Genomic DNA, 13,990 nt, shown 5'->3' with positions numbered 1-13,990 from the left:
AGGCTGGTGCGCGCAATGATTGATGCTGGGGCCAGTGTAGCGGCTATATGGGAGGACTGAAAGTGAGGAGGAGGAGGAGGAGGAGGATGAGGAAGAGGTGGAGGATCGGTCCTACGGGCTGGGGAAATTTAATTAACGTAAATGCCGCCGCCACGGCCGGCGTTACAAGCCGTGTGTGTGCGTGGCAATCGCTCATATGCAACTTCCCCTCCCTGCTCCCTTCGTTGAACCCCTTCACCCCGTTATATACACCATCACCATCACCATCACCACCACCACCAGCATTCTCTGACTCGTTCGCTTTCACGATCACGATCACGATCACGTTCGCGGCGTCGTCGAAGTCGTCGAAGTCGAAGTCGAAGTCGTCGCCGTCGTCGTCGACGTCGGCGTTGGCGTCACCACGTGCGAACCAGCTGGCCCGTGTTATTAAACATCCGGAAAAGGGGCTAAAAGAGCTCGATTACGTGCCGATTGATGATGGATAATCCGATCGTAGCGCAGCACGCCTCGCACAACGGCACTCTCGCGTTCGACCACTATCGATCGATCGACTCTCGGAAGCGCGTATATTTCCCGGAGAAGAGAAGAGATCGAGTTAAATGTTAGCTCGCACCCCCGTCCCCCCGTCGCCCCTTCCCCCTGCCCCTTGCCCCTCTCCCCTCTTCCACGCCATTCTCTCTGGCTCTTTCTCTCTTTCGGTTGCCTGCCGCGCTCTCGGCTTTTCGATCGGCCCGTTCTTGTTTCCAGCGTGGAAATATGAAGCCGTTACTGCCCAGGCAGGAAGCCGCAACGGCCGCGCTAACATGGTCGCCCGTAAAAGCGGATTCAAACGGGGCACCTCTTTGACGTTGTGTGCCCGGCACCGCGATCAATTAGGGTCGTTGCATGGCTAGCCGCCAACCCGCGACTCCGTGATCGCTCCGCCACAAAATACAAGCAATAGCGCTCTCTCCGTTCTCTATTCTCTCATTTTCGTTTTCCTTTATTTGATCTCGCGCCTTCGATTTATATCCTTCCACGAGCACACCGCGTAGAGTTCGTCCTTCGGAATTAAACTAAATCGGGACGACGTGGGACGTACCTCGCAGCTACTTTTTGAACGGTCTGTACATATAAGTACCGCGTGGCAACGGCTGCGAGATCGCTTCGAGGGTGGAAAACGGGACCGAAGAGAGAGAAAGAGAGAGAGAGAGAGAGAAAGAGAAAGAGAGAGAGAGAGAGAGAGAGAGAGAGAGAAATAGAGAGAGAAGGGGGCGGGAGGGGTGTATGTAATGGCCACGGCACGTGGTGCGTGTCCCCATTAAAACGATCGCACCCCCGGATTGATTTTCAGCCTTTCGGCATTTCATCCGAGCAAACTTCGTTGTCGATATAATTGAATCGCGAGTGTCCGTCCAACTCGGCCGCAAATTGACCGAAACGCGCGGCTCGCCGTGACGTCGACCGATCGCGATGGCAAAAAGAGAACGAGATGATGGCGAGGTGAGCGGGGTTTAAAAGAGAGAGACAGAGAGAGAGAGAGAGAGAGAGAGAACGAGAGACAGAGGGAATCGTCGCTAGAACGGCCTGTATGCGGCTTTCGGTCTGTATGTGGACCCCGATACGGAGATAAAACGATAACTTAATTATTCCCTCTGGTTGTAGAGACCGATGGCACTACCACCATTGCCACCTTTCTAACGCAAAACCATCGACCATTTCAACGTTTTCGTTGGTTTCGTTCGATACGCTCCGTTATCGACTGATCTCTATATACTTTGACCAAGGACGACCGATGGACCCACGACCGATCGTCGTAATTCGTTAATTTCGCGGTATTATTATTTAATCGTCGATCGTACGAACGTCCGACGCGCCGTTTTTATTTCGTCTTATAAACTTTTCGAGTCTAGTCCCGAGGGGATATCGGTGGATCGACGCGAACGGGACAACGCACGATAACCGTAACTACTCTAATTAGTCTTCCGCGAAGAGCCGTATGGCAGGCCGAAGAGAAGAGCTGGAGGGTTCTGCAGCCGGCATGCATGACTCCATCCCTTTATTAAATACCTTCGAAATTAAAATTATAATTGCATTTGCTACCCCTTGACCATCTACCGAACGATACTAGCTCTCCTACCTACGGAAGCGAGCTACTACGTCGAGCCTCCTCTAAACGTAGAAAGCTCGGCTCACCCTAAATTACCTCGCGTCGAAAATACTATCGAACGCCGATCGATACGTTCCCTAGCGAATCCGCACACGCTCCTACGAATCGTTTTAATAAAGAGAGGAGAGATATATTCGTGGATTTGTTTCTACGGTCTCGTTACCCAGATATATATTTATACCGTGTTTAACCGTTCGAGAGGTGATCTCTCTTTGATGGGAAAACGAAGCGAAAGAAAAACTTAATGCATCCGACGATACGACCAAACCGTTCGAACAATTGAGTGTCGGCGATCGGTGACACTTACGACAAGACAATGTCGTGAAATCTAAACGCGTCATCCTCGTCTACAAAGTTTACTGCCGAATCGAATTTCCGGTGTCACGGGACACTGGATTTTTTAAAATAACGCGATACCGATACCTGTCATTCGAGTTTCTGTCTAAAACAAAGCTGAATTAAACGGAAGGTCGATCATCGAAAACGATATCTATAGGTTTAATGAATTTTTCCTCTTCTTTGAAGTCATTCGACTTTATTCCTTCGCGCATTAATAAAACCGAAAAGATCGACTCGGCCATTTAAAGACTCGACAGGAGCAAGTGTAAGTAGAGGTCCTGTTAACTGGTCAGCCGTTCGATTGAACGGAAAGAGAACGAGGGAGAGAGAGAGAGAGGGGGGGGGGGGGAAGAGAAATCAGGCAAAGGCACGCTTTACGTATGCGTTCGAACTGGTAACGGTGGTCGCGCGAAGGGCCGACGAACAGTGCTTCAATCGGCTACCTGGTGAGCTTTGGATTGACGGCAAAGCGCTTTTGAAGAGCCGATAATAACGAGTAGTAATGGCATAACCGTGGCCGGTGAACATTCTAATTATGGGTAACGCGAAGCGATCCTTCGAGCCAGTCGAGTCAGACCGTGCGGAGCAAGGCGTGCGTTTCTGGAACGCAAGAGAAAGAGGGGGAGAGAGACAGACAGAGAGAGAGAGAGAGAGAGAGAGAGAGAGAGAGGAAGAGGGAGAAACAGAGGAAGAGAGAGGGAGAGGATAACTGCGGAGGTAGGTAGGTTGTATGGCCCCTGTCAGCCACTGTGCCACTGACGGCTCGCTAATTGCTCAACCAACCTCCGATCCTCTGGCTCTCCTGGCCTTCTCCACTCTCCCCCCTTAACCACCCCTCTACGGCACCTCGCCACCCGGCGTCCTTCGCCGACCTGGCAGCCACCCTTCAAATCCAAATCCATCCCTTCGTGTAACGCACGGCACCCGGAACTGCTTCGGCCCTTCGGAATAGCCGGCATACATCGACCATCGGTAGGAACATCAGATTTCTCCTGCTCCCTCGCTCCTCTCCCTCCCTCCCTCTCTCTCTCTCTCTCTCTCTCTCTCTCTCTCTCTCTAACTCGTACTTAGAGTAGATGCCTACTACCACCAATCGAAACGCTTCTCATTGATCACGATTAATCGATCCATCGTCGACCATCTACCGATTCGCTTTACGATATCCATTATACTCTGTTCGTCTTTTACTCCTTCTAATAACAACCAACGATTATTAAAGTTATCGATATCTAACGTATTCTTTGGAATAAATCGTAAACGTCGAACAAACTTTTTAACTCTTCCGTGGAGATTTTGCGTTATTACCGAAGGAAAGGAAACGAAGATCGATCGTAAAGTAAAAATTAGCTGGATAAGACGCGACGCGTTGATCGAGTTATTTATATTTGCAATCCGCTTTCTCAATAATTCAAAACGACCGAATTCTGCCTTCCGACGTCTTGGCGTCTCGCGGCCTACTTTTACTTCCATTCGTGTGTATTTTTAAAACATAGAAAATAGGTCGAATGTCTCGAGTGATGATAAAAAAGAATAGATAGCGACAGACAAAAATATATTCGATTTTTCGAAAGGTAGAATCGATCGATACGATTTCCGAGTGGAAGATCGTGATCTATCGAATATATCGAATGTATCGAATGTACCTACTACCAAACGCGTCGATATATGAGAGTACGAGAAAGTTTACGACGGCATTTAAGGTGTAAGTAAACGGTAGGACAGCCCGTTAGAAGACATCGAATCGATCGTGTGTGCCAAATCCATGCGAACGAGCGAACGGAGCGAGCGGTCGACGCAGAGGGTCGCTCGCGAATTAATCGAGCATATAATCGATGCGAACCCGTCGATATACGTATATGGAAGCCATCCGCTTGGTCACCCTCGCGAACGCGAGCCCCTCCATCGTTAACCAACGTCGGACTGGTAACGCTAATTTCTGTGCCGGACGTGTCGTACTACCCCATCGAAAAACGTCAATGAATAGAAACCTTTGTCTATTTTCTGACTTTTTTTTCTCTTTTTTTTTTTTTTTTATCACATTTCTTCCTTTTCCGTACGCCTGTAATTTTTCTACTCCCTATCGGACGATATTTCGGACAATATAACAAGATATTTGGATAACGTTAAAGTACCTCTGTTCTCTCTCTTTTTTTTTTTCTTCCTTCATTTCGACGAATTTCGTCTTATCGTTTTGCGATAGTTCAGAATTTGAATCGATTTATTCGATTAAATGAAAAGGGGAAAAAAAGGATGATAATAAAATAAAAGGATAAAAGGGAATTCGTCGATATTCGATTAGCGTAAAATTTCTTTGAGAAAACGTAACAATATTCTCGTCTCGTTGGCACTTCAAACGCGAGAGCCTTTTATCTCGCGCGAAGCTCCCTGCCAAATCGGATCGTTCGCGATATCACAGTCCCGACCGCAAATTTATATCCGCTTTAGCTGGCACGAAAATCATGGAACGGTTCAAAATAGATCCGTTCGCTGATTTATAGCCGCGCACTAATAAAGCCGGTGTGTATCGCGATATATTCGCTCGCATAGCCCGCGGATATTCTACGAACGAACGAACGACCGACCGAACGAACGAACGAACGAACGAACGAACTAACGAACGAACGAACGAGAAAACGAGAGCTATGCAAACTGCAGGTCGTTTCGCGAGTTGGACGAATCGTTTAGGCCAAATTTCATACTTTCCGAGTAGGTATTATATCGTTGTCGGTGGAAAAAGAACCAAATAGAAGAAAAATAAATACGTCGAACGATTCCCGTTTGATCTCGCATCATCGGTTTTACTCGGTAAACTATCTTAAAATATAATTAATTAAGACATCGCGTTGACGCATGATAAAGAAAGGCGAATCGTAATCCTTTGGGCGTTATACGATCGTTCGAAATACCGAGAGCAGTTAGATGGAGATATTCGAGCGAACGCAAGACGAGTAGTCACGAGAAGGCTATTAATTCAAAGGGTAGACGGATAGATTAGTCTCTCGGAAAGCGATACAAGCTAGCAATAGCGATCAGGATGCAACCTTACCGTTTCAAACGGGAGACGAGAACGGATCGTAAAAGGAGAGAAGAAAAAGGAGAGACGTAAAAAAAAAAAGAAAAAAAGAAAAGAAGAGAGAGAGGTGGAAGAAAAAAGAAACAGCGATCGGTCTGCGGTCTCGTAGCAGGCAAACCGGCGATCTGAATTAAAAATGCAATCCGTAGTACGTGTTGGTCCGAGGTAAACGGAGATAAAAGGAAATTGGTGGCCGAAGGGAAAGCACGATTGGAAGGATCGAAAGCTAAACTCTGGCTCGTGCGAGAGAAAGAGAAATAGAGATGGAAAGGGAGAGGAAAGCTGCGAGAAAAAAAGAGGAAGGAACGAACGTCCACGTTCCGAGCGAAACGGCATATTAAATTTAATTCCTCTCTCCGTCTCTCTCTCTCTCTCTTTCTCTCTTTCCCTTTTGGTCGGACAGCGATCGCATAAATTAACCTTGTCCGTTCCTCTTCTTCTTATCGGGCGATTCGCTTCTAGAAAATTATGCGTCTCTCCGCTCGACTCGTTCGAACGTTAAATATAGATTATTTTTTAAATCGTACAGATGTACGCGCGATATCGGTATAAAGAGAAAACGATGAAGAATATTTCGTCTGCCTCTCTCTCTCTCTCTCTCTCTCTCTCTCTTTCTTTCTTTCTTTCTCCCTCTCGAGTTGAAAGCTCGAACAAAGTTCCGAAAAGCAAAATAGTTTGCAAGACAGGGAAAAAGAGGGTAAAAAGGGATCGACGTGGACGGCTCGGACGGATGGTCGACGGGAAAAAGAAGCGAGCGAGCGAGCGAGAGAGAGAGAGAGAGAGAGAGAGAGAGAGAGAGAGAGAGAGAGAGAGGGAGAGAGAGAGAGAGAAAGAGAGAGGAAGTGGAACGTGGAAGTAAAAGGAAAACATCGGATTCGCAACGTAACTGGCGCGTTGTCGACGCTCGAAGGGCTTTTCGCGATGCTTTTTAAAAAGCAGAGGAGGGCCTTCCGTTCTCGTGCGCACCTGTCAGATCGCGTATTATATTTCTCCGTTTCATTTGTGCGAGACGTAGAATTAATTAAACAGCTGATACCTACGTATACGTATGGCGTTATACGTATGGACGTACGCATACGTTGAAACGTTCGCGAACGTGTTGTACGAACGTAGATACGTATGTACGTACGTACGTACGTACGTACGTCTTGCCCGAGGCTAGCAACGCGAGGCGAAGGCGACCAGGGTAGAGAGCGGAAAAACAAACGCGGGAACCGCTCCGAAGCTACCATCCTGACACGCGTTCGCGATACGAAAACCAGAGATTTTCAATTTACGCGGGCCGCTTTAAAGCTCGCGAAACGTTTCTAATACAACGACGATATCGAAACGCTGCGAGCTAACGACGAAAATAAAGCACGAGTGTATGCGCTACGAGTGCTTTTCAAAATGATGGAATAATTCGTTCTCCCTCTCTCTTTCCCCCTATCGATCTGAGATTTTTACGTACCTATATAAGCCTCGAGGATATTATCGCGTTAAGGTTCGACGTCGTTACGTTCGTCAGAAAAATCGCTCGACTCCTCGATTCGCGTTCTTCGTTGTTTCTACGATCTCTTTCCCTTCCCCGAACGACGTTACTCCTCGTCGCCTAGATCCGTAGATCTCCATTTACATAAATTCACGACACCCCGAGAACAATTTCGACTCATAAACGTAATTAATGGCGCGGGGCATTAATTCCAAAATTTTTCGCCAGTTTCGAACACATGTTGCAGGAACGGCGTCGCGTACAACCGTCTCGCAATTTAGCTAAATAATTACTAAACTTGCTACTCGCGGCCGACGACGCATTGCCAAACGACGATTAACAGCTCTAGGTTGGAACTCGCCAGAGAATTCTTCGACGATCGTTCGCTTTTGTCGGAGATTTAAGATCTAAAGAGGAGCACGTTTCCTTCGATCGTTGCTCTTCTATCGGTTTCGATTAAATCGATCGAATAATTCGATCCGAGTCGTAGTATAAAGTATACGACGATACACGATTATTATAATCGTTTCGGAGATACGACCAAGACTCGAAGCAATTCGATCGAAGTATCAGCAAGGTCGGAATAGCAAGATCTCGCGTTAGAGAGGGAGAGAAGGACGGAAGGATGATTCGAAGGTTCGGGAGAGATTGCGCTCGTGCGCACATACTCACGCATAGATACGCGTATAGAGCGCCACGCACGTAGGTAGAAACGGTTGTCCTGGGGCAGAGCTGCCATCCTAAGCCGGCTTGACTAATTGGTAGCGTTATAATCATGGGTACACGGTTAGGTTGGTATTACCGCGAGTTATAGCCCCGTCTCCACATCGGCGACCGCCACACGCACATTCGCACGCAAGAGGGAGCGCTTAATGACCCCGCCGTTTACGCAAATTTTCCCATTATGCGACGCGGTTTTGGACCGCCAAACGGGGCGATCCCGAGCCTCGAAACGGGGCATCGTTTCTACGACGAAACCGACGTCGACGTCGGCGTCGATGGGCTCCGAGATAGATAGAGAGAGGAGAGAGAGAGAGAGGCGGACGTAGAGGGTGAGCTTAAAGCTTTTGAAAATCATCGACTGTGGCGGATGCGGTCGATCTAGGTGATTTGTGCATATCTCTCTCTCTCTCTCTCTCTCTCTCTTTCTCTTAGTTATCTCGTTTGAGTTTTATTCTCCGGATTACTATTTAATAATAAAGCGTCAGAATGTATTTAACCGTCCGTAACATTTATTTTTTAATACGAGGCGAAACTATTTCGCGATTCTTGATTCGTACACGTGCCTTGGCCGAAGGAGATACTGATAATAAAAAATCGTGGGATATAAAATAATTCAAGCAAATGCCGTGAACGAGGAGAGGCAGGAGGTAGGTTCGAGCTGCCGCGATATATCCTGGGCTGGGCTTATCCGTTGGCTGGTCATTCATAAACGAGGGAAAAAATGACACTCTAACGGCTCGCTATTCGTAACGGTTAGGAAGTAGGAGAGATTTGTTGGCGTCGTACGTAACGACGACGGGAGAGGGATTTTCTACGACGCGAGGATGATAACGTTCTATCGAGGTACGTGAACCAACTACCGTCGCATGTCTATAAATTATCTCCCATTAATCAGTATTTCCGATAATTCGGAGGATCGCGAAATTTCTTCGGGAGACGAACGGATATGGAAGAAGAAGGGTACTACGATCGCAGAAAATTTCGACGAGAACGAACGTAGCTACGAGAGTGCCCTCTCGCGAGCCTCGTGTCGAAGTCCGGTCCACCCCCATCGAGCAACGTCCCGGGGGTGTGATCGCTGCTAACTAAACTTGTAAATCTCTCTCTTTCTCTCTCTCTCTCTCTCTCTCTCTCTCTCTCTCTCTCTGTCTCACTCTCTCTCTCTTGATCCAGGCCTCCCTAGACTGACCAGAACGCATTTGTCTGTCTTACGCTCTCGGTGTAAATACACGGTCGTAGCAGTCCCTGGAAATTAGACGCGTTCCATTACACGTACGTTACACTTCTCGCTTTCCAATTGGAAAATTAAAGGTAACGCGTACGAGCGTACCTACGTTAAGGACGGTCGGAACGCTCTGCGAAGCAAAATAACGTCGGTCGTTCTCGTGCGTCCTCCGCGAAATCATCCTTCTCTAGACCATAAACTTTGATGTACGAATCTCCGTCGAGACACATAAAGGCAGTTTGCGCGAAACGATCTTGGGATTCGAGTAGGCGGAGGAGCGGTCGAGAAAGGAAGGAACGTGGCAAGGTCTAGGGCGATATCAGAAACAAAAGGTTCGCAAACGAGAAGTTACGAGGGATCTTTTATGCCTCGCTTGTCTCGCGTATTATTATGACGGATGTCGTGGTTAAGCGTTCCTACGTAACGCGATTCCGCGACTTTAGACTCGTGTTGCCGCGAGAACGGCCGCGATACTCGCGCGTATCGCCTACTGGGTAGAGGAGTTGCCTCGATGAACTTGAATATATCACGAGGGATGGTTATGGGACGCAACGTGCGTGCGAGTGGCTGCGCGACGATCCTTCTCCGGCTCGCAAATCAAACCACTACGATCCTTCTCCCTTATACAGAGGTTTAGTCCGAGCGGACTATCGGAGCCGTTCGATATTCTCGTTGGGAGTGAGTGAGTGCGTTCGAAGAAAGTGCCGACAAATGTGTATCGACGGGGAAGATCGGTATTTAATTGTCATATATCTTCCTATTATTCCTCCCCTTTTAAGGACCAACCTCGAAGGGATTATCAAAGTAGAACGTTGAACCTCTTCATTTCCTTCCTATTAATATCCATACTATTTTTCATTCCTTGGTTATAGCTCGACTCTAATCGCCGGACCTTATATACGTACTTAGCTACCTCTCTCCTTCCACCTTCCCAAGTAATATTTAATTTTTAATCCGGCTATATTCAAATCCAACCACGGTGCTGGTAGTAGCAGCGTATCCACCGCCAAGCGGTACTCTCCTAATGGGAATACGATTTATGCTCTGGCCGGCGCTTACTTTACATTTTATGCTAACCAACGTCAGTGGTTCTTACCTGTAGAGACGCCGGTTTTCGACCTTACGATCGCGCTTATCTCTAACTTTGTTATATCCTTTCTTCTTAAGTAGCTACAGGGTATATATACAACTTACGGGTTTACATGAATTTTAATCGAATCCGATGGAATTTTAAAGAACGGTCAACTTGGCCTCCTCCAAATCCATCTTCTACCGGAACATCCCGGAAGTTCTTACTCGATTTTCGAGTACGATCAGCCCTAAGCAATTATCTGCTCGAGAAATTTGGTCAACCGAGGCGGAGGGTTCTCCTCGACGAGAAACTCGTTTATAACCAACGATTCGCTCGCCCTCGTGAGACACCCCTGGCTATCTTCAACTCGCGATTTTTAATCGAGAGAATTCGATTAAATCTCCGCTAAATCGTTTTCCCGACAGACAGACAGAGAGAGAGAGAGAGAGAGACAGAGAGAGAAATCGTCGATGTCATTTCGTTAAACGACAACACTACCTCGTGGTCGTACAACTTTATAGCCGTAACATTTAATTTTAATCACTTGTTATTTATTATAACACCTACTTGTGCGAAAATATATTAGTAATATTGTAAAACAAAAAACAAAAACAAAAAGAATTTTTTCAGATCTCCGTGAGATTCGAGTCGATCGCGTCGTAAACATACATATATTTATTCTAAATATACGTCTGTCTCCCCACTCTTACGAAAAACGATCCTTGCGGTGACATTGGAAATATTTTCCGAACATAATCCTACCATTCGCTTTTAAACTTTCCTATCGGTCTGAAGGCTCGCACGCGAATAGACCACAAAAATATCTTCACGCACGACCAATAGCGTAACGAGCAAATTCACTCCGCCGTGGAAAATCTTTGTGGAAGCTCTCTCTCTCTCTCTCTCTCTCTCTCTCTCTCTCTCTCTCTCTCTCTCTCTCTCTTCCGGGCTCTGCAAATAACGGATGATTTTGCTTACCGAGGCATCCGTGCGTTAAATGAGCAACGCACATTAGAAAACATCAAAGGAAGCAAGCACGGGTAGGCGTTTGTGTGATCGGCCTTGTTTACTTTACGCCGTTTAGGCGGCAAATTATCATAGATAAATTATACTTTGAATCTCTACTGTCGGAAAATGATACAATTATCGTCGTTCGTAGGATCTCGATCGAAATTATACCGTGGAAGAATTTTCTTCCGACTTATTGAAACGCGAAATATATTTTACGACAAAAAAAAAAAAAAGGTGAAGAGAAGATGAAGGAAAATAAGAAAAAAGAAGAAAAAAAAGAAGAAGAAGGAAGTCGCGTGAATATTTTAACAAAGCTGTGTACTCGACGCGACGGAAGTCCCTACCGAATAGCAAATGAGTTAGCGTCTCCGTTCTCGTTTCCGGCTCGAGTTCCGGGAAAAGAATAAACGAAAAGACGAGTCTCCAATCCGGTGTTCTCTCTCTCTCTCTCTCTCCGAAGCTTATTTTTTGAGTGTCTCTTCGTCTATTATTCAAAGCTCGGACCACGAGGACGAGCGTTAAAGTCTCTAAAAGCGACCCCTTTCTCGACGACTTCTCCGTTGATTTCTAATTCTACGAATTAATTTCGTTATTTCGAGCTCCTACTCGAATAGCTACGTATCCCCGTCAACGTAATCCTTCTTGAATAATCAACGATCGAAGGATATAAATAAGTAGGTATCCAATTCCAAATAAAATTTATCATACGCGTTAATAATTGAAAAATCCAAGGATGGAATAGATCGTCTCCGATTTCATTGATCTTTCGGCAGGAATCGGAACGACCGAACGGTGCAGTGGTCGGGAGAATCGTCTTTTCGCTTTTTGTAAAATTTAATACGACTGGTTGGGACTATAGATTACGAACTCCTATCCGGTAAAGCTCCGGACGTAGGCTAAATCTTCGTTTAAACCGACCTAACGAGCAAGAGAGTTTAATAATTAATAGAATCCTAAACCTCATGTCCGGCTATTACCTATGTTAAATATTACACGAAGCGTTTTATAACTCCTATGTTACGAGTTCAAAGTTACGATCTCAAATTATATCACGATAGTTTTCAACGCGTCGATTTTCGAAAACAAAGTTACTTGATCGAACGTTTCCTCTCGTCTGGACATTGCTCGTAGAGCGATAATAATATTCCATTGATCACGCGCATCGTATGTAAAGATTACGTTATTTATTTCTCGGAACACTTGGACGGTGCAATTTTGTCGTGAGATAAACGAGCAGTAGTCGATACCGATCGTCTGCGAACGACACATTCGCCGAAGTAGAGAGAGCACAAGGGTAAGCAGCGGTAGAGAAAGAGATGGGGGTGTCGACGTAACTGCCACGCAGAGAAACCCTCCTCCTCCTCCTCCTTCTTCTTCTTCTTCTTGTTCTTGTTCTTAGCTGCTCGCACACGATTGCACGAGGAAGGGGTGGATTCTTAAGTGCGATTTGTACGAGTGCCATATTTCTTCGGTAAGGGCGCCATTTGGCGGTAATAGTTGCAGTATTATTTACTGTTAACGGCCCACTTCGAGCGAGTAATACCACGGGAATTAACTTACCGCGCCTACATTTACTTAGCCATCGTGCAATAGGATCGTTTACGAGCGCTCGCACGAGACTCCCATAGCTTTCGTTCTCTGTCACGTATCGCTTAGCGTGATTTTTAAGAGAGATTACTTTCTTCCGTGATATATAATGAAACAATACGTTGAAAGATAATTTTGTTCTTTCTCTTGGAAAAAGAAAGGAGGAAAAAGAAAGACAAAGAGATGATTATCGTAGTCAAACAAGAACGGTGTCTCGAACGATATAACGAATTGTCGTTAAGTTCTTAACGACCGATACCAATCTATCGCGTTTCAAACGACACGAAATTTTTCGTGTCGAACTCCTTGTCAACCTTCGAAGAAGATATATACATAGCTTTCGCAGGTTACGCTTGACTGCCCTTTACGACGCTTTAACCTAATCGAATGGCTCTCTTTCTTCCTACCTCGAGATAATATCGAATTATCCTTGCCATTATCGCGTTGGATATAATTAAGAAAAGCTTCGTCGAGTGTAAGGGTGTAGGTATACTTTAAAAACTGATTTACGTTCACGATCGTCGCCGTCTGCGTAACCGAACGAATGAGAAATTTTCTTCAATTTTCCGATCGTTACCTCTGGCCGCGATCTGGGAGAATGGGGGCAGGACGAAATTTCTTCGGTCCGTTGTTCCTCCGATCCGTAATAAGTTTCCGAAGAAAGGAAAATAGTCGATCCGACGGTGGTAGTGGTGGAATAAAAGTTTGTAAAAAAGGAAAAAGTCAAAAAAAAAAAAAAAAGAGAGAAAAAGCAAATAACGTAACTCCCTGTGTTCATCGATTTTTCTCAACGAGAAGTATCATCGAACTTTTTCTATATTACGATAAAGCTCAATACGTGCTTTCTGATTCGGAAGTAAGCGGTCTCTTTCTCTCTTTCTCTCGTCCGTGACGTGCTAACAAAAGAGGGAACAGCTCGTATTCTTCCGTAGGATTCTGGAATTATTAAGTATCAGGGCATTCACTTAATCCTGGAAGCGAGTATCACATGGTATCTGCAGGCCGATCAATCACAGGAGAGAGAAAAAGAGAGGAAGAGTATGAGAGCGAGCGAGCGAGCGAGCGAGCGAGAGAGAGAGAGAGAGAGAGAGAGAGGGAACCGACGGGTTTCGGGTGGTCGCTGGCTCTCCGTTATATTCTCGCGTCGAGTCATATATCATTTCGTTATCATCGACTCTTTATATGCGGTTGCGCTCCATTTTCTGTCTGTTTGCTCCGTTAAACGCTGGCCGGCCGGTTTGATTCAGTGAAACCATTAGCCGGATTTCGGTCACAGGCCGTACGCGTTTTCCGTTCTCGCCTATCGCTACTCTGCGTCTGTCTGTGGTGTCTATCTC

The 13,990-nt window shown here is 46.2% G+C and overlaps 1 protein-coding gene across 3 annotated transcripts in view; it reads left to right on the top strand.

Annotated features, from left to right (window-relative positions):
- LOC122635208 (LIM domain only protein 3-like) overlaps positions 1-13,990 on the top strand; it is a 69,615-nt gene that overhangs the window by 11,539 nt on the left and 44,086 nt on the right. The window contains exon 1 of one of the 3 annotated variants that reach the window (XM_043825163.1): positions 9,586-9,717. The exons of 1 other annotated variant lie outside the window; for it this stretch is intronic. In XM_043825163.1, coding sequence (XP_043681098.1) covers positions 9,695-9,717 — 23 coding nt within the window. In that variant the 5' untranslated portion in view covers positions 9,586-9,694. Of the gene's footprint in view, positions 1-9,585; positions 9,718-13,990 lie in introns of those variants that run through there. One more of the 3 variants, XM_043825160.1, reaches the window with a different exon arrangement.

This window comes from Vespula pensylvanica, chromosome 17 (genome assembly GCF_014466175.1).
Source record: "Vespula pensylvanica isolate Volc-1 chromosome 17, ASM1446617v1, whole genome shotgun sequence".
NCBI lineage: Eukaryota > Metazoa > Arthropoda > Insecta > Hymenoptera > Vespidae > Vespula > Vespula pensylvanica.
Note: the sequence above shows the minus strand (reverse complement) of the source record. Positions and strands in the feature narration are given on the sequence as shown.